The sequence below is a fragment of the Dipteris shenzhenensis genome, chromosome 24 (genome assembly GCF_047967505.1).
Source record: "Dipteris shenzhenensis isolate YYH24624 ecotype China chromosome 24, Dip_SZ_1.0, whole genome shotgun sequence".
Classification (NCBI taxonomy): Eukaryota; Viridiplantae; Streptophyta; class Polypodiopsida; order Gleicheniales; family Dipteridaceae; genus Dipteris; species Dipteris shenzhenensis.
Window position 1 is genome coordinate 5,914,612 of NC_141619.1, and position 21,176 is coordinate 5,935,787.

A 21,176-nucleotide genomic window follows, 5' to 3' on the forward strand; every position below is an offset into this window, starting at 1 on the left:
TTCTTCAAAAGCCTACACTACAAGAGGCAATCTGCAAGTATTTGTTGAGTTCTTATGCCTGGTGGTGTTCAGACTTCCTCTCGAGAACAATTTGCTGTAGTTTGTCACTCATTTTGCTCGACCGTTTGGACAGGCACTTCTCTCTTCGTAGGAAGCTCTCTGCTGGGCGACAGCTTTTGCAGCATGTCTTTCCTATTATTTCTCCTACACAGCCTTTGGAGCTAGAAGAACCTTTCACTAAAAGGGGATTATCTGATGCAGTGAAATCATGTGGCACATGGAAGCCTCCCAGATGGGATGGTCTCACTGTTGAATTTTTTATTGCATATTGGGATATCCTCAAGTCTCCTTTGCTGCATATGATTGATTGTGCTTGGTAACATCAACAAATGCCGGATTCTTGGAAGAAAGGGCTTGTAAATCTTCTTCCTGCAAGTTGACATTGTCGAGGCTTTGACACGGTACAATTGCAGACCATGCATGCTTTGGGATTTGGCCAAAAAATACAGGGGGTTATTTATTGGCTATACAGTGATAGTAAAGCTGCCTATATATTGTCTTGAGATATTTTTGATACTTGGACTCTACATTGTTTGGTTTGCCAAGGATATCCACTTAGTGCACTTTTGTATGTGATAGCTACGCATCCAATGCTTCAATACATGGATCATCTTGTAGCGACAGACATGTCGCATGCATTGGAGATTCATGGAAGTCGCACTATGGATGCTCAGGCATATGCCGATGATTCTTTTTTTACTCCACAAAATACGAAGGAAGATTTTTCTTCCCTTATGCATGCTCTATCCATATAGGGCCTTGCTGCTGGTCTTTATGTGAATTTTTAGAAGTCTAGGTTGTTGCCACTGCATTCTAAAGACTGGCATAGTTTTTTATGGCTGGGGGAAATTGTCCTGCCTAAGTTAATTCGCCATCTTGGTTATCCTTCGGGTTGGATGATTACTCATTGCCAACAAACTGACTGGGTACTTGCAAAACTGAAAAAAAATCTTGAATACTGGAAATTATTAACTTGGCCGTTGCATGTCCCGTTACAGATAGTCCAATATATTCTAGTGGCATACATTCAGTTTTATTTGCCTTTTATCATGTTTAGCAAGGGAGATCTGACATACTCTATGTTGACCATTATGGAAACTTTTTGGTGTTCAAAACATGGCTGAAAAAGTTTGAGATTGCTTTCAGTGCAACATCTTTGTTCGCCAAAGATGCACGGGGGTTTAAATATTCTCAACATTCATGTGCATATCCTTGCCCACAAGGGGAAAATGATGCTGCAATTTATGCAAGGAGATCAACCTTGGGCTGCTGTGATGCGCTACTTGCTTTTACAGATCACTACCCCTGCTTTTGGTCACTGGCAGCCCACTCGGTTGGATTTTCTTTTTGGTAGTATTGATGGTAGAATCAAAGGCTATCCTTTGGTCTCCAAAATGTTAATGGATTGGAAGCATATCCTCTCACATTTGGAATGGCATGGCCGTGACTCATTGCAAGGTAATTCCTTAAGAGCTGAAAGCATACATTGATCGAGAGGTTTTGACCCTCCTTTGGCTTTGCAAGAACCCATACGTTCATATTTCCTTAGTTTCAAAGGGATCCATTCAGTGGCTGATGTCATTCATGATGATGGTACCCCCATATCTTTTCCTTGGTCGGTAGACACTATGGATTAGGGATGCATTATTGGCCTCTATGGCAAAATATTCAAATGCTTCAGCCTTTTCTGCCGGTGCCACCACTGGAACTTGAGGATAGGCTTCAGGAGTGGACTCTCCATTCACGAGGGTCATCAGCCCATTCCTTGAGGCTGTCCCACATTGCAGTTCCTTCCTTGTATAAAGTTTTATTGCCCCCACCTTGGGCTTCAGATAAGGCAAATCAGCTCTGGCAAATGAAACACCCAGCAAAGTGGTGGCAGAAAATATGTAGCTTTGAAATTCCAAAGTTCCTCTTTGACAATAGTTTTTTTTTTTGTGGCGAGTGCTGCTACTTCCAGCACTCTACTTCCAGTGAAAGAAAATATTACAAACTTGGTATGTAGTGAGTACTTGACCATGTGCAGTGTTCCAAAACGTCTTTCAAGTAGCTTCCCATCTTTTTGTCTGGCTGCTCCAGCAGATTTTCCAGTTATTTCTGCTGTCCCCATAACCGTCAGTGATGTGTGGGTAGGCTCCACATTTTAGCAGTACATGCTTCTCGTTTTCTACCTCCCCTGTGGGGTAGATTTTGTAGGTCCTTTCATATTTGGGGATCTTGGGTGTTGCCTAGTGCCCCTTTCCACCTCAGATCATGTGAACTGGTTCTGATCTTGCAGATTAGATGCCCTTTAAATATTGATGTGTCTTCCCGGAGGTATTTCTGCATTCTATAGCTGTCTATTGAGTTAATTTGCTGTTTGTAGAACTGCATTTTGGTCCTTGGGTTTCACCATAGCTTCTGTAGCCATTTCGCATAACTATCCCCCTGATTTCACATGCATCTTCTGGTACATCAGCAGTTGTTATATCCCATGATTCCATCCGATTCATTCCCTACCTGTGCATCCCGTCAATTGCTTAGCTTCCACCACCTTATGTGGTATCCTACTAGTGTCCATCTTCTCAACTTTATTGATGGATGCCATGAATTGACATAATGCCTCTCCTTCTAGAGGAGTCATACCTGTTGCAGCCAGTAGGATGGGGTGCGATGTCTGTGCCTTAACTCCCTAACTCCCTAGTAGGAATAGTTTATGTAAAGTTTCTATTCTTTCCTAGTAGATTCTAGAGTGTCCGGGTGCCCAAGTTGGGCATTTGTAGAGGATTATTGTTTGCACAAGCTAGTGTACAGAAGCTTTCTCATTTCCCAATCCCACAGATGTGCCTTTCATCATTTATTTTGGAACCTATATAAAGCTTTCAAGCCTCCCATAATCCTCCTCTCCACAAATGCATTCCATTTGTAGTTCTTTGTGAATTGTAGTCTTGTATATTTATATGTGTTGACTATTTCCAAGGGCTCTCCTTCAAAGTTTAAATCAATCTGTTTACAATGTGTCCGAATAACGATTACTTTTGTCTTGTCTATATTGACCTGCATTCCAGGGTGTCTGTAGAGTTCTCTCAGTGCATCCAAATGTGCTTGCAAGTTCTCCTTGCTCTTTGCGAAGAATACCGCATCATCTGCGAGACAAGCGGTAGCAGAGCATATCTTGCAATTCGAACACCTTCTTGCTGTGTATTCTCATCCACTCTTCCAGATCATTGATAAAGAGGCAAAAAGAGTTGGTGAGAGGGGGCATCCTTGCTTAACCCCTATGTCACTGCTTATGATAACTTTCCCCTTGGATCATGATTCATCCACTAGGAGCTGTGCTAACTTTGCTAGAACTTCTCATAGAGTCTATATGTCGCCTCTTTGAGTTCTTGAGAGACTGAGGCTTTTCCAGTCTTTCCCAGTCTTTCCCACTGCCTCTTACATGGAACTGTATTAAAGGCTTTCTTGAAATCCACGAAGCAACAGTAGACAGCTTCTTTCCTATGCTTGCTCCCTCTGTTGCAGCCCTTATGGCAACCAAATGATTTGCTGTCGAGTGTTTGGGAGGAAACCCTGCTGGGAGGTGCCCTGACTCCCTATTCCTCCGCTCGTTTGCTGATTTTTTTCTCAAGGATAGTGCCCTATAGCTTTGCCGTTAGGCTCCTCACCATTATTGTACGATAATGCATTGCCATCTTGCTATCTCCTCCCTTGTCGATCGCTACAATCCTACTAAACTGCCATTCTGAGGGGAACCCTTCCTCTAGAGCCATATTCATAAGCCTGGTGAGCATTTTCTTTGTCTTCTCTCCTCCCACGTTAACATTTCCGCTACCAGCCCTTGTGTGTCTAGAGCCTTCCCATTAGCTAGCTTTCTCAGGCCTTTACCCAGGTCTTCCTCTGTTCTGATTCCATTTACTACCTTGACAGTATAGTCATCGTTGACTTTCTCTTCCCCGTCTCTTTTGTAAAGGATTTTGACGAACCGTATCATGTCTTCCTATTATGCTCTCCTCTCTTGAGGTTTGTTACCATGCGATTTCTGAATTTTTTTTTGGATTTTGTTTCAGCTCCTCAAAGCTCTCAGTCTGTTCGCTCTTGAGAAATATCCTTTTTTTGTTCCTTACCACCTGTTTATATGTTTGTGCTTTGTCCTCTCTCTCAGCTGTCTGCTATTTTCCAGGCTCTATTTGCATCCTTACAATCTTGGTCATTCCAGTGATTACATGGCATTCCCGCAATTCCCCCCTTGCTTTAGTGAAGCACTTTTGGGCTGTTGACAGAACCATATCTGTGATGTATTTGTTCATTTTGTGACGTGTAGAAGGCATCTGACCTTGTGCCATTGCCGCCTCTATTTCCCTCTCATAAATATGAACCTTTTTGTAGTCCATTCTCAACCTGGGAGGCATGGTAATTTTCTGTTTTTCACTGCATTACTTGTCCCCATTATGCCTAGACACATGCCTTGTGGTCAGACTGAAGCGACTCCTCAATCTTGATATATTCAATCATGCGCCTTGCATGCGGGCTTGTGATCACATAATCAACACAGAGAGAGAGAGAGAGAGAGAGAGAGAGAGAGAGAGAGAGAGAGTTCTGATGATATGTGCTTGACACAGATATAGCAACTACCACGGTAATCAAACCTTGCCCTCTGATGGAGTTCATACAAAGATATATGAACCCCAAAACTCAGAATGTTGATTGGGAAAAGGTAAGATCATGGGTGTTATTCAATGTATTTTTTCCCGTTACTTATTGCCCATTTTTCTCCTGTTTCTAATGCTTTCCAGATTTGAGACATTCCTGTAGACTGAGATTTGGAAAAATCAACAGGTTAAGAGGATTCTGAAGGGAATCAAGGTCCAAACTCCGCACACAAGTATGGTGCACAAAATTATTGGATTGAGCGAGTCTCCCTGCTCAGAGCAGAGGTGAAGCTTCAAAACATTCTCTTCCACTTTTATACATATTGGACATCATAACTCAAAGGCATGCAAAATCCTGACATATCATGTCTTAACACGTTTTCCCCCATGTGACAGATTCTTGAAAAAGAAAACTGATGATACAGGAAACATAATAGAGACGGAAATCACGGTTGAAGAGTACTATATGTTTCAGTACAATATCAGGCTGAATTCTCCCTACCTACCGTGCGTCACAGCAGGGAGACCCAAGAAGCCAACCTACTTGCCTTTCGAGGTTTGCTTAACTTTGTCAAGTTTTTTCTACAGCTGATAGATTTGCTTGAAATAAATTGCAGACTAACAACTCTTGTCCCTACAATTGGTGAAGATGTAGGTTGAGTGATGATTCTCTTTCAACCCTGATATATTCTGATTATAATGCGACAGCTTTGTCATATCGTCGAGGGACAAAGGTATAGGAGGGCCTTAAGTAGTACTCAACGGCAAATGATGATTGATCAGGCACGCCAGTCACCTGATCAACGGAAATCTGTGGTTCAAAAGGTACAAACAATAACATGTCTCCTTTGGGTAATGTACAGATTATATCTTCCTTCAAACAACTTCTATGTCTATGTCTCCTCAGGTTAATGTACATATTATATCCGCCTTCAAACAACTTCTATGTCTATTACCAGAATTAATTTATATTGGCAAAGTTATGCAAGTGGTTCAAGAAGGAATGAGCAGTGTATGTCGTTGGCTCTGGATATAACTTCCCATAACTGTAAATTTATGGAATTGACTTGGATCTTAAATTCAAAAGCCAACATGACACTCAACAGCTTATCACCGTACAATACTTTTGCACCTTCATTCGATTTGCAAGGTTGTGTAGTGATCACATGCTTGCATGCCTCTGTGTGTGTGTGTGAGAGAGAGAGAGAGAGAGAGAGAGAGAGAGAGAGAGAGTCTATTTATGTCTATGGGAGACCAACAGGTCTATGGGATAGCAAAAACAATTCAGGTAGTACACATCTGCGTAGAAATAGTTGAAACTCTTGCATGTTGACCTTTTCAGGCGGCATGATCAAATATGCTTCCACTTTCCATCTGCTGAACCATTGTCTTATGTCGGTTGCCCATCCTGTGCAGATGACCTTACTTTTGTAGTTCTTTTGAAGGTTTGTGCTGGCATTCCATGCTTTATGAGAGAGAGAGAGAGAGAGAGAGAGAGAGAGAGAGAGAGTATGGGTCAATTGAGACTGAAAATTTTGAAAAAACCAGATAAAATAGGAGCATTCACATCCAAGACCAATACAAACATAAACATAAACATTATATAGATACATATACATATACATATACATATGTATGTATGTATCTAGTATGTATGTATATATATTACATACATACATGCATACCTACATACCTACATACGACCTATTATTCGCGCTTATGGGAAGCATTATTTGCACGACTTGAGGAAACTAGTTCCATGTGCTAAAGTCAACTGTCAAAAGTTTACAGAACTCAACCATGTCAGGGATCTAACTCAGCCTGAGCTTGACTGTCTATGTCATGCTAAGCATTTACTACAGAGGAATGATCATAGGAAAATTGTCAAATGGAAAACCAGGGCCAAGCAAAAAGCTCTTTTGGATTAAGGTTGCACTTCTAAAGAGTTCTTCAAAAGATTAAATTATAAAAAGCAGGCTCAGAATAGTTGCAGGGTTTTGATTTCTGATGGTCTCTGGACTTCCTCACGGACACATTTGCTCGAGAGTACGTTGATCATTTTGTCCAACAATTTGGGAATCTGATGTCCTCTTCGGAAGAAGTTCTGTTGGCAAGACAAAGGTTATTGCAGCATGTTTCTCCCATTATTTCTTTTGCTTAGGCTCAGCAGCTTGAGTCACCTTTCACGGAAAGGGAGCTTCTTGATGCTCTAAAGTTGTGTAGTAAATGGAAGTCCCCGGTTGGGATGGTCTTACCGTGGAGTTCTTTCTGGCTTACTGGGATGCCCTTAAGCATGTTTTATTGCATATGATTAATAGTGCCTGGCAAAATCAGCAAAGGGCAGATGCTTGGAAGTTGATCCCCAAAAAGCATCTTTGTGAATCATTTGCTGATGGGAGGCCTATTACACTCATGCCAGGCATATATAAGATGGTTTCCAAAATGGTGGTTGATAGAATAAAAGGTTTTCTGCATGATGGTCTACATCCGACCCAATGTGGTTTTATCCCTCGCAGACACATCACTGATAATATTGCAAATGCCTATGTTGGGATAGAGTATGCAAAATATACTTAGCAGGATGTACTCTTGCTGCAAGTGGACAATGCCAAAGCTTTTGATACTGTGTAGTGTGATTTTATCTTGCAGACCATGCAACCCTTAGGATTTGGGCTTTGGATGCAACATCTTATCTACTGGCTCTACAGTGATAGTAAAGCTGCATGCATTTTATGAGATGTTTTTGATCAGGACTTTACATCGTTCAGTGAGACCAAGGATGTCCTCTTAGTGCTTTGCTTTATGCAATAGCTACTCATCTCATGCTTTGCTATATTTGATAATCTTGTGGCCACTGATGTCTTGCATGGTCTTGACTCTGGAGATACATGAAAGAAAGCCCATGATTGCGCAAGCTATGCTGATGATTCATCCTTCACTCCAATGAATACAAAAGCTGATCTTTCGCAAGTCATGCGTGCTTTATCTTTGCATGGAATAGCTGCTGGCTTGTAGGTAAAATTTCAAAAGTCAAAGCTTCTGCAGCCTGGGGAAATTGATTTACCCAATCAACTCATTCGTCACATCTAGGCTATCCATTGGGATGGAATATCACTTGTCGATAGAAGACAAATTGAGTACTTGCAAAGCTCAGGAAGAGCCTGGAATATTGGAAGTTAGCCAATTGGCCTCTTCATGTTCGACTCCGAATTGTGCAATCAATTTTAGTGGCTTATATTCAGTTTTTCTTGCCTTTGATGATGTTTGACAATCAAGACATTTCTTCTTTCATGTCCAGTATAATGGAGACTCTCTGGCTCTCAAAATATGGCCGTAAAGTATCAGATTACTCTCTATGGAGCATCTCTGTTCCCCGAAGATGCATGTTGGCTTAAGTATATTGAATATTCATCTCCATATTTTGGCTCACAAGGGAAAAATGATGCTGCAATTTATGGAGGATGATCAGCCTTGGGCTGCCATGATGTGTCATCTACTCTCACAGTTGACTACTGGTGCTTTTGGGCATTGGCATCCCACTCTGTGGGATTTCATTCTAGGTTATATTGATGGCACTATTAAAGGCTGTCCTTTTGTTTCCAAATGTTCTTGGCTTGGAAGGAGATTCTTTTCCATCTTAAATGGCATGGTCGTGATTCTCTGGATGGAAATTCCTTGCGAGCTAAGAACTTGCATTGGTCAAAGGCATTCGATCGACCCCTTGCCTTCCAAGACCCAAGCGCTTATATTTTATTTCATCAAAAGGAATTACCCTTGTTGATGATGTACTTTTTGATGACGGTACTTTATTGTCTTTTCCTTTGCCGGCTAGAACTTTTGGATTGGGGATGCATTATCGGCCCCTCTGACACCATCTTTCTAAGACTTTTTACTGGTACCGAGGTTGGAGCTTATGTATCGCCTTACTGACTGGACCTTACATCGCCAGGTTCTACTACTCACCCCTCGTGCCTGGTAGATATCTCGGTGGTTGGTTTGTATAGGGTTTTGATGCCCCCTCCTTGGATATTGCATCATGCGAATCAGCTTTGGTCTTTGCATCGTAGTGCCAAATGGTGGTGTCAAAGATTGCAGTAGCTCTGGTCTTGCAAACTTCCTCTTCATCAACAGGTTTTTCTAAGGCAAGTGATGCTTGGTGTTATTCCTTTTGGTCAACTCTTGGCATGCAGACATTTTGCTCCTTGCTTCATCATTTTTGGAATTGCCCTACCACTCATGACTTCCTGCTATTTCTTCGGCACCGCCTCCAGGCTCGCTTTCCCACTACTTGCTTTGGCAAGCTTTTCTGGATCTTTGGCATTCATCCACGGAGATCGTAATTTTATGTATTTTTCACTAGGGTTTGATACTAGGCACTTTGGTACACTGTAGTACTCATCCTCTTTATGAGCTCACATACCCAATACTGCATGTATACATGTGTGTGTGTGTGTCTCCTCTTTGGAGACTGCTTCTTGTAATATAAGCATATATGGATCTCACCAAAAAAAGAAGCATGCAGATGTATATGTATGCATGTACACACGCTTGCATGCACACACACCTACACACGCACATACCTACATACCTACATATATGTATGCATGCATGTATTCTCACATGCATGAGGGTCAAGCCTAGGTGGTAGTGACAATTGGCTGCCTAGTCAGCAAATTGCAGCATATCTAGCAAGCTTTGGGGGTTCCCAAGGGCAGCACACAGTGTGGAAAGAGGACAACAAGGGCACCTTGCATACACAGCCCCAAGGCCTTTTTGAAATGGCCCAAAAGCGCTTGGTTTTATAGGCAAGGGCCAGCAGCTTGATTGGCCAAAACCGACCAGCCAGTCGGTTGTGCTGCCCCAAGGTTGGCTGGCTCCCAGCTTACTCAGCCTTCCTCAGTTAAGGACTCAGCTCCCAGCCTCTAGCATGTAGGAACTAGAATGGAGATGGATTGTGAACACGAGAACAAGAAGTGAACACAAGTGAACTCCAATTGAAATGTTCAACCACATGAAGTACAAGTACTTGGTATATATAGTCCAAGTACTAGAACACACTAACTCTCGAAAATAGATCAAGTCCTAGTCTATCATTCACCACCATATCATTGTATATATTTCTACAAATCCTCCCTCAATGATATTGCTGAAGTACTTTGGAATGATCTAAGAAGTACCTAAAGTACCATGGTTGCACAAATTCATCCACATGTGGATATAGTAACCTATGGGAGTACAAAAGAAAACAATGTCATTTTACAACCCTCCTCGACATTGTTTGCCATGTCGATGTCGTGTGAAGAGAGGCGTTGACAGGCTTTTAGTGAAGATATCCGCCACATCGTCGTTAGTGGAACAATAAGTGAGATCAATGAATCTGTGATACAATCCCATACATAATGATAGTGGTTTTCAATGTGTTTCATGTGAGCATGAAAAACACGATTGTTCCCAATAGCAATGCAACTTTGGCTGTCATCATAGAAGATTGGAGTTGCGTTACCAACCATCCTGAGCATGATGCAAGTCATGCAGAAGCTTCCTTAACCACATACATTCCATAGTGGCTAAATTTGCAGCTTTGTATTCTGCTTCATTGGAGGAGAGAGACATGCAGTCTTCCTTCTTAATGAGCCACGAGATGCACCCTGAGCCCAATAAGAAGCAATAGCTGGAAGTGGACCTGCGATCATCGGTGTCCCATGAGTGCCCTGTACATATTTGAGAACCCTTTTCGCTGCATTCCAATGCGTGACTGTCGGACAATGCATGAACTGGCTAAGAAGCCCTGTGGCATAGGCAATGTCTGGCCATGTGGAGCATAAGTAGATCAAACTGCCAACCAACTGCCGGTACGATGTGCCATCAAACTTTTCAGCTGTATCATGCTTACTTAGCTTGATTGCCTTTCCCAATGAAGTGGCCACATGGTTACAGTTCTCCATCTTAAATTTCTGCAACAACCCCTTCGAATATGATGTTAGTGAGTATGATGTCATCGACATAAAGCTGAAGCATGACCAAATCTGATTTTTGTTGTAGAACATATAAATTTGGCTCTGTATGAGTGTTGACAAAGCCCCGGGGAGGCAAGAACGGATGTATCTTATGATATCATGCACGAGGTGCTTGCTTTAGCCCATACAAGGCTTTCCTGAGCTTGCATACCTTGTGCTCTTGTCCATGAACAACAAATACTTGGGGCTGATGCACATAGACCTCCTCCTTGAGATCCCATTAAGGAAGGCGGTCTTGACATCCATCTGGTACACAGACCAACCATAAAACACAGCAAGAGAGATGACAGAATGAATGGTAGTCATCTTGGCCACTAGAGCAAAGGTCTCCTCATAATCTATCCCCTCTTCTTGTGCATATCCCTTGGCAACTAATTGGTCTTCGTACTTCTCAACTCTACCATCTGCATAAAGCAGAAGCATGACCAAATCTGATTTTTGTTGTAGAACATATAAATTTGGCTCTGTATGAGTGTTGACAAAGCCCTGGGACAGCAAGAACTGATGTATCTTATGATACCATGCACGAGGTGCTTGCTTTAGCCCATACAAGGCTTTCCTGAGCTTGCATACCTTGTGCTCTTGTCCATGAACAACAAATACCTGGGGCTGATGCACATAGACCTCTTCCTTGAGATCCCATTAAGGAAGGCGGTCTTGACATTTATCTGGTACACACAGACCAACCATAAAATGCAGCAAGAGAGATGACAGAATGAATGGTAGTCATCTTGGCCACTAGAACAAAGGTCTCCTCATAATCTATCCCCTCTTCTTGTGCATATCCCTTGGCAACTAATCGGTCTTTGTACTTTTCAACTCTACCATCTGCATGATACTTTATCTTGTAGATCCATTTGGTGCCAACCACATTCTTGCCAATGAGTGCATCAAGTAAGTCCCATGTAGCATTCTTTTGAATGGATCTAATCTCAGCTTCCATGGCTTTTTGCCATGCCGGATGCCCTGAGCATCCTCAAAGCGCTCAGGCTCAGTTTCAGTTTCCATCACTTGGGTCATGAGAGCAAAATTTGTCTGCTTCTTAGCATTCTAAGTGCTGGCCCTGGTTCTCCCCAATATAGGCTAATCTTTAGCCTTCTGCAAGTGTCAATGTAGTCCATCTAGGAATTGAATTCTTAGCTGTCCCACTAGGAATAGTATTTGGAATTGCATCCTTTGCACGGCATTGGTACGCTTCCAAATATTGGGCTGTCCCTCCCCATGACCTGGCTGCAAATCTGAATTATTCGAGGGAAAAGAGCCCTCAACATGTGGCAACCCTGCTGGAGTTTGAGAGGTAGATGGAACATCAATTGGAGAACCCAAGTCAACTGACTGACGCAAATCAGCATCATCCTCAAATTGAATGATGTTTAGAGGTGTATCATCATATGGAGGCAACTCCTCACTGATGGTCTGCATGCTATCATGCTCTGCAAACAAAACATTCTTGCTTATGATTACTTTCCTTGTGGCTGGATTATAAAGCCTAAAGCCTCAGATTTTCGTTCTATACCCCTCAAAGATGCATTTAATGCTCTTATCATCAAGCTTGGATCGATTCTCAGCTAGTACCAAAGCATATGCAACAGACCCAACACTCTGAAATGATTCACCTTGGGCTTGTAGCCATAAAATGCCTCAAAAGGCATCCTGTCAACCAATGCTTGTGTAGGGCATCGATTTTGAATATATGTTGCTGTAACTATTGCTTCATCCCAAAATGCTTTTGATATTTTCTTAAATCTCAACATACACTATGTCATCTCCATGAGAGTCCTGTTCTTCCTCTCTGCAATCAGAGTATGTTGAGGCGTATATGGCACTGTTTTGTGATGCTTTATCCCATGCCCTTTCAAGTACCCCTCAAAAGCATGTGAAGTATACTCTCCCCCATCGTCAAAATTAAGTGTTTCAATTTTAGAATTGGTTTGGTTCTCGGTCAATTCTTTGAACTCGTTAAACCAATCGAACACTTCAGATTTGCTTTTCATGAGAAATAGCCAAGTGAACCTGGAGTAATCATCAATGAATGTGACAAAATATTGATACCCTCTATGAGTTGTGACATTCATTGGTCCGCAAACATCACTATGCACAATTTGCAAAACCCTTTGTGCTTTTATTGAACCTGGACAATCCTTTTGGAATGGTAGGCGATGCAACTTTCCAAGAGCACACGCTTCAGAGCGGGCTGTTGTAATTTTGGCAAACCCTCAACCATATTATGATTATGCAAATATGCCAAAGATCTGTGATGTGCATGACCAAACCTGGCATGCCATAAATCACCAGGAGTAGCATACGAGACAGCGGAAGCATGTTGACTATAGGGCTGAACATCAAGCTTGTAAAGACCCATGTTGGCCTCATAAGGGCTTGTGGTCACAATCTCATACCCTTTCTTTGGATCCTTGATTTTGCATTGATCATCATGAAATTCCACTAGTGTGTGCTGATTGTGAGGCGTGTGCATGTGCATGTGTGTGTGTGTGTGTGTGTGTGTGTGTATACACGAAGTCTGCCAAAAAGCCAAAAATGTTTCCCTGGTCCATTACTCTTTACTTTTGAACTGGGTCAGATATTGGGCTTTTTGGACCATATGGCAGGATCACAACATGCAATATTTTGGGAATCCGTTCTTGCAATCTTATGAATATTTCAGACTCTCCCTACGGCAATCTATCTATGATGCTTGCCATCAAGGAGATCTTCCTCAGTCATGCCTGGAAATAGTTTTTCTTTGCTTTTGATTTCCTGTTGAGGCTCTCTGCTTTTTTGAGACCCTCATGTAAATTTTGCTGATAATATAATCATGGATTTACCAAAAAAAAAAAAAAGTGTGTGTGTATACACATGCATGTTTCCTCTTGGGAGACTGCTTCTTGTAATATAAGCATATATGCATTTCACCAAAAACAAAGAAGTGTGCATGGAGATATATATGTATGCATGTACACACGCGCATGTAAACACACTTTTTTTCAAAAAGTGAAATCCATATAGCTTTATATTGCAAAAATATTGTCTCGAAAGCAAAGATCAGTCAATACAAAATCAAAAAATCTCAGTATAAGACAAGTAGACAGCATAGTCCAGACTCGTTGATTCTTGTATTTGCATATGGTCCAGAGTGCCCAATATCAGACCCATGCAAAGAAAAGTCGAACTTCGGTCGTTGCAGGTGAATCCCAAAGAGCCAAAAAAGCTTTCCAAATGTAGCAAAAGGAAAGTGTGCACGAAGTCATTGCTGAATCAACCAAAAGAAATCCTGAGTGACAGGACAAGTCGAGAAAAGATGAAGCAAAGATTCCCTGGGAGCCAAACATCTGTGGCATAATGCATGAGCAATGTGTCAACAAGCCAAGAGTGTGCCAAAGGGAAAGACACCAAGTAGCACTTGCCATTAAAAAACCTGTTGTCAAAGTGGTAGTTTGCAGGATCAGATTTGTTGCAATCTCTTACGCCACCGTTTGGCATTATGATTAAAAGACTACAGTTGGTTGGCATGCTGCGAAATCCAAGGAGAAGGTAGCAGAATATTGTATAAACCAGCCACTGAGATATCAGCTAGGCATAAAGGCTGTAAAGGAGAACCTTGGCGATGCTAAAACCAATCAGTAAGCCGATATGTGAGCTCCAATCTGGGAACCGGTAAGAAAGAAGCATCTGAGAGAGGGAACGCCAAAATGGCCTGTAATGCATTCCCAATCCATACTATCTGGCTGGCTGCCAATGGAAAAGGAAATAAAGTTCCATCGTCCTTAAGGACATCACCCAACAAGCAAAATACCTTTAAAAGAGAGGAAATAAGAAAGCTTGGGTTCTTGTAGAGCAAGTGGCGGATGAAATGCTTTCGACCAATGCGCGCGCACGCGCGCACACACACACACCTACATACCCACATATATGTATGTATGCATGCATGTATTATCAGATGCACGAGGGTCAAGCCCAGGTGGCAGTGACAACTGGCTGCCTAGTCAGCAAATTGTAGCGTATCTTGCAAGCTTTGGGGGTTCCCAAGGGCAGCACACAGTGTGGACGGAGGGCAATAGGGGCACCTTGCATATGCAGCCCCAAGGCCTTCTTGAAATGGCCCAAAAGGGCCTTGTTTTATAGGCAACAGCCATTAGCTTGGTCGGCCAAAACCGACTAGTCAGTCGGTTATGTTGGCGCAAGGTTGGTTGGTTCCCACCTCACTCAGCCTCCCTCAATTCAGGACCAGGTCCCAACCTCCAGGAGCGCTTCTAGCCTTCATCAGATCAAGGTTTGGGTGTCCTAGTTCCGCAGCATAGTTCCATCTCCCACATGTCATTAGTTAGGTGAGTGGTCTTAGCACAGTTTTGTTTGCCGATTTGGCAACCATGTATAAATAAAGCAGTGTACTATAGCTAGGTATATCTCTTGTATCTCTCATGCTTGAGTCCTCCTTGTATGTTCATCTATGTTTTCGCTCAACTAGTCCCTTCATGTTACATGTATACGTACATACGTACGTACATATGTATATGTATATGTACATACATACATGCATGCATGCATGTATGTATGTAAGTATGTGTATGCATGTATATATGTATGTATGTGTGTGTATGTATGTATGTATAGTGAGAGAGAGAGAGTGTGTCAAGAAGGAGCGATGGAGATCTTTGCTTCTGAGCAGCCAGCCCCGTCTTCATCCCTGCCTCTGTCCATATAGTTCCCGTTCGTACAATTCCCCGGTGTGCCCTTGTTGCCCGCCTCGTCTTCCGTATAGCTGCCGTCAGCTGTATGGACTTCCGTACCACCTTCCTTCACTCATTCTTTCATTTCGTCGCCCGTACAGTCTCCTTTGCAGCTTCCGTCCCTTCCAAACCCTTCTATACAGGCCTTCGTCAGTGCTGTACGGTCGTCCGTACAGCATGTACGGAAGACTGTACAGCCCATACAATCCCTTGCGCAGCCTCCTCCCTCTTTCATTTTCTCCGCTTCGGCACCTCCTTCTGCCCCTGCTCCTACTCGCGTGTTTCTTCGCCGAAAGCATGGTGGTCTGCCTACCTCTCCTCTCATCAAATCGGCAAAGCTGGATGGTTTTGATGGCCCTTCCTCTTCACTCCAGCTGGATCTTCTTCGCCAAGTGTGCTCCTCCTATGTCACAGAAGTTCCTTCATCGAGTTTCCCGCTTGTTTGCTCCTTGGATTCTGCCCTTCTGGTCTCTGGTCTTCGAAAGGCTCAACAATTTGGAGTCTGCCTCTACTTCATGGGCAGGGTTTTATCTTTAGTTCAGCTCCGTCTTTGGGCTGATGTCGTAGTGGGTCCGGATTCTATTTCTTCCTTTGTCTTTTTAGGCAAAGGATTTTACTATGCCCAGTGCTCTTCGACTGAGGTGGTAGAGTGCCTTATAAATGATGCTGGTGTTCGTGGAGCGGGTTTCTTTGCTTATGTTATGCCTTGGGATCCACTTTTTGATCCTTCTGCCACACTCCTGACTCACTATCCGGTTTGGATTACTCTCAAAGCGTTGCTTGTGCCTCTTCTTCAGCATCTTCCAACTCTTGTAGCTTTTTTGGGAAGGCCTCTCCATATTCCGAGTCAGGAGTCCTTGCAAGCCTCTCGTGATGTTCGTCTTTGCATTCTGTGGGACATGATGCAGCCCGTGCCATCTACTTTGGATCTTGATTTGAGATTTGCTCATTTAATGCGCATCAGGCTCCATTTTGCATCTTTTCCCACTGCATGTTATCGGTGCCGATAGGTTGGCCACTTTGCACGTGCTTGCCCTTCTATATCCAGGCCCATACCACCTGCTCCTTCTTCAGCTGTCAAGGATACTCTCCCTTCTCCTCCAGTTTCTGCTATGGCTTCTTTGGTGAAGTCATCTACTGCTCCGAAGCACTACTAGAGGAAGGTTGATAAATCATAGGCCAATCTTTTTCTTGCTGAAGAAGCTCAGGATTGCACTCTTGTTGAGCACCATCAGTTTCCTTCTCCTCACGATATGGATGTAACCCTTGTAGAGGGCAAATTACAGGATGCTATGCATGCTATCTCTCAGAATACTGCCCCTGCTCTTATTCAGATTGATCCTCCGAATGAAGCTCAAATGTAGAATCCTATTTCATCGGATATAGCTTCATCATCGGAAGATACGGATGTTGAGTGAGCTCCTACGCCTTTGATGCCTGTGCCAGAGTTTTCTTCTGTCAGGGATACAGAAGTACCTTTTTTACTGGAATCTTTCCATCCCATGTTACAACAGATTTTTGACCCTTTGATTCAAAAATTCCGGGTATCAGCCTATATCAAGAAGAATCATAAGGGCAAAAAATAGCTTGTTTTTATTGATGGTGTAGTTTCATCACTGCATCAGTTTTTACAGAGCAACAATCTGAAGCTGGAGGATGTTGTGTTTGATTCTGGCTACCTCATGACTTTTGCTATGAGGTTTTACTTGTAAAATTTTTTCCTTGTACTTATTGGTGGGTTTTTACCTCTTTTGAGGTTTTTACCTCTTTTGAGGTTTCTCACAAAGAAATATAAAGATTTCACTACACATACATATACATATACATATACATACGTATGTACGTACGTACCTACATACATATACACTTTGTTTTTGGGCGAAAAGGATTTTCTTTTATATTACAGAGTCACAATCCCAAAGCAAGATGTGCTCAAGTATATCAAGAGAAGATGTCAAGATATGACAAATATATATCATGATCAAAAGTCCCTGTTTGCAAGCAATCAAAAAAATATTGCTGCAAGGAGTGCCTGATGAAAGAGTATGGGGGAAAATGGGATCACCAAAGACTCTATGATTTCTATCTTTCTAGAGAGTCCATAGTGCCCAATACCGAACCCATAAGAAAACAAATCAAAACCCTATCTGTGTGGGTGAATCCCAAATAACCATAAAGATTTTCCAAAAGAAGCAATGGGAAATCTGGCGCAGCAATCCCAAAAAGTCATCGTGTGTAAGAGCAATGCCAAAGAAGATGAGGCACTGACTCTCGTGGAGCCAAGCATCTGTGACAAATAGATGGAGCAGCATGTCTGCGTGACAGAAACTGTCCAGATTGAAGAACTCCTGACAATATTCTTTAGAGAAAAACCTGTTGTTAAATTGGAGTTGTAGATTTTCAAATCCCTCGCAATCTTTGTTGCCACCATTGTGCGGGAAGATTCATATGTTAAAGGTTGTTTGACCGCTGCGAAACCCAAGGCAAGTGTTGAAGAACCTTATACAAAGAAGAAACTGTTATGTGAGACAGCTTCAAGGGACGACATGCGGATCCTGGCAAATGAAATGTCGAGTCTTGAAGCCGATCCTGAATTTCCAAAGGAGGTATTGGAATATAAGGCTGAAGCATATGAGTAATAAGATACCAAATAGGATGGTAATGCATGCCAAGACTGAATTTTGCAGTAGCGTGAGGAAAAGAAAGAGGGGTCCCATCATCATGAATCACATCTGCAACAGAATGGATCCCCTTAATACTCAGAAAATACGAACGTCGAGGCTCCTTAAAGCCAACGAAGGGGAAAATGCTCTTGAGCAATGTATGCTTTTAGAACGTAAAGAATTGCCCTGTAAAGAATCCGTGCCATTCCATTCCAAGTGAGATAGAATATGTTTCCAGTCCATCAACATGTTGGAGATCAGTGGGAAGCCTTTGATTTTCCTCAATAGAACCAGAGACATCAAGGTTCCAAGAGCCCTTTGTTGAACATGATCAAGGACAAATAAAACTGAATATATGCCATAAGAATGGATTGAACAATCCGTAGCCTGACATGCAAAGGCCATGTGGCAAGCTTCCAATATTCAAGTTTCTTCTTCAGTTTTGCCAAAACCCAATCAGATTGCTGTCAACGAGTAATCATCCAACCAAGACAATAATCGAAATGACGAACCGGTTGATTTGGTTGGACAATTTTACTAGACCATAAAAGAGAATGCCATTCCTTGGAATGCAAAGGTAACAATTTGGATTTCTGAAAATTAACATGAAGGCCAGTGGCCAAACCAAAAAGAGAGAGTATAAATCCTGTTGAGTAGTCCTTGGAGTAAAAAAGGAATCATCAGCATATGCTTGAGCAATCAGCATACCACTGCCAGGAATGTCCAAACCATGAAGCATATCTGTTGCTACCAGACGATCCATATACTGAAGCATGGGATGTGTAGCAATAGCATAAAGCAATTTACTAAGTGGACAGCCCTGTTGTTGGAATATGAAGCCAAATTGAGTAAAAAATGTGTGTTCTAGGTGGTGTTTTATAGTCTAGTGAGTCCTAGACGTGCCACGTGTCATATTGGAAGATGTCTATTACAACAGTCAACATCAAGCTATCAATACATTGTGAGTATTTTGGTTAATGCCTTGCAGTTGTACTTTCTTTCCTTTCCATTCTGCCTTTCATTATGCTTTCCATATTTCCATTCCGTTCCTAGCTAGCTTCCATGTCTCTTCATATGGTATCAGAGCTAGCTTTCCTCAAGGAATGAGGAGGCCTTGAAGCCCATCTCAGACCTATGGAGAGGCTAGCTCCTTCCACTCTAGTTCCACTCTCTTCTCCTCTCCTTCTTTGAAGCACTCCCTCTTCTTCATTTGCCTCTCCACCATGAGCTCCTCTTCTCCTACCCAAGCCTCATCATCGACTGCTCTTTAGCCTCAGCATCAGTGTACAACAGCCCATATCAGCCCGGACCTATGCCTCTCCGTTGACCAGCAAACAGGCCGTACAGCCGTATGGACTGTACGGACTGTTGCGTTGTACAAACACGCCTGCTGTCCGTACGCTTTTGTAGTACTGCCCATACAGCCAGCCTCGAAATGTGCGCCATCTTCTGCAAACAGTCTGTCTGAGATATTCTGCCCACTCTCCTGCTCACGCACCTCCTGCTCACGCTGCCCACGCTGATGCTCACGCACCTCTTGCTGCCCACGCACTTCACTTACTGCCCACGCAGCTGCGCCTGCTGCTCACACTTTTCCTGCTGCATATCTGCCCCAAAAGTATGCCACTTTCCTTCACTCTTCAGCAACCTGGTCACGATTGAGCAGCTCCTTTGTAGGATTCATGTGAAGCTGCCCTTACCCTTGGTCACTCTCTTCTACTTCGACACTTCTACTTCGACACTGGTGCATTACCTTGAGCTGGATGTAGACCACTCTCCATCAAAAAGTGATTTCTCCGACCTTGCTTCTCCGATTGGTGCCTGAGGTACTACACATTGATTGACTCCCGATAGCTCGTGGTACTTGAGGCCTCTACATCGATTTTTTGGTGACTCTCCATCTTCTATTTTGAGAGTCATGCCATGACTGCTCCATGTAGCTACCCCATGGACTTCACCGACACATATTTTGGGGCATCCATGCCTAGTGCTTCATTGACATCATCATCGACTCGCAGGGATGTGCACACATGTGCACTGGCTACTTGGAGGACATCTCTTACTCCTAAGAGATCTATTTTTATTATTCCTATAGCTTGATGTATTTTGGGATCCTCTGCCCTGGGTACTCCCCCTAAAATAATATGTAACTGAGTATTTGGTTGTCATTGAGTCTAAAGGTCCTCGGCCTTGGATAGTCCTTCTAAAAAGATGTATTGGTTTTCCTATTTTTCTTTTTTCCAGGAAAAAGACTTCCATTAAGTAAGAGAAAAAACCCGCGAGAGCAAGCTCAAAGCGGAATACATCATGAAATCATAAGAATAAATAAAAAAACCCCCTCAGAGTGAGGTGGAAAACAACCAAGGCTGAGGCTGAAAGTGCCACCTCAACCCTGTAGTAGTCTCAGAGAAGAAAGGAGAATCCTTCCATTCCCTGAAGAAAGAAGCCCTCCTAGCTGAGGTTGCACGGGAGTCTCCCTGCATACCCGTCCATACGGCCATCAAAGTATGTACGGTCTGTTCAGATACTAGCCAATGTGTGCGAGGGATGAACCTGAGTACCCTCCAAAGCCTTTGTGCATCTGGCTCTCCAGATATGCCAAGATGCTATGCTCGCTAGAATCTCCCAAGAAGTATCCACAGAGGCATGTACAGCTATAAAAGGAAGGTGTGGTACCACATCCAATGAATAGGACTTAGTCCGATGACATCGAACCGAAATGGCCCGAGAGGAGTTAACTCTCTCATAGAAAACCTGAGGTCCTGTAAGCGAAAGCCAAGCCACTGAGCCCCATGTCATAAAAAATGGGGAGTGGGCAAAGTGACTGAAAATCCTGGCTACCCCCATCCAAATCATCCTCGCTTGTCTGCAATCCCATAAGCAATGCTGAATAGTCTCCGAAGCAGAAAGGCATCGAGGGCAAGTAGGGTCGGCTCCGAACCTGGACCTCCAAAGGTTCATTGCAATCCCACCACGGATAGAAAGCCAAAAGAAGATAGTGATCTTTCTATTCTTGTGGGATTTCCAGAGTCTCCTCCAGAAGCACCTCTGCAGATCGGCAGTGATATCATAAGTCTC

The 21,176-nt window shown here is 42.9% G+C and overlaps 1 protein-coding gene across 1 annotated transcript in view; it reads left to right on the forward strand.

Annotated features, from left to right (window-relative positions):
* The window catches only part of LOC147886125 (protein argonaute 16-like), a 104,591-nt gene that overhangs the window by 30,925 nt on the left and 52,490 nt on the right, over positions 1-21,176 (forward strand). Inside the window, exons 5-8 of the mRNA XM_087395059.1 lie at positions 4,662-4,756; positions 4,879-4,976; positions 5,088-5,247; positions 5,400-5,516. Of these exons, the coding sequence (XP_087251185.1) occupies positions 4,662-4,756; positions 4,879-4,976; positions 5,088-5,247; positions 5,400-5,516 (470 nt within the window). The remainder of the gene's footprint in view (positions 1-4,661; positions 4,757-4,878; positions 4,977-5,087; positions 5,248-5,399; positions 5,517-21,176) is intronic.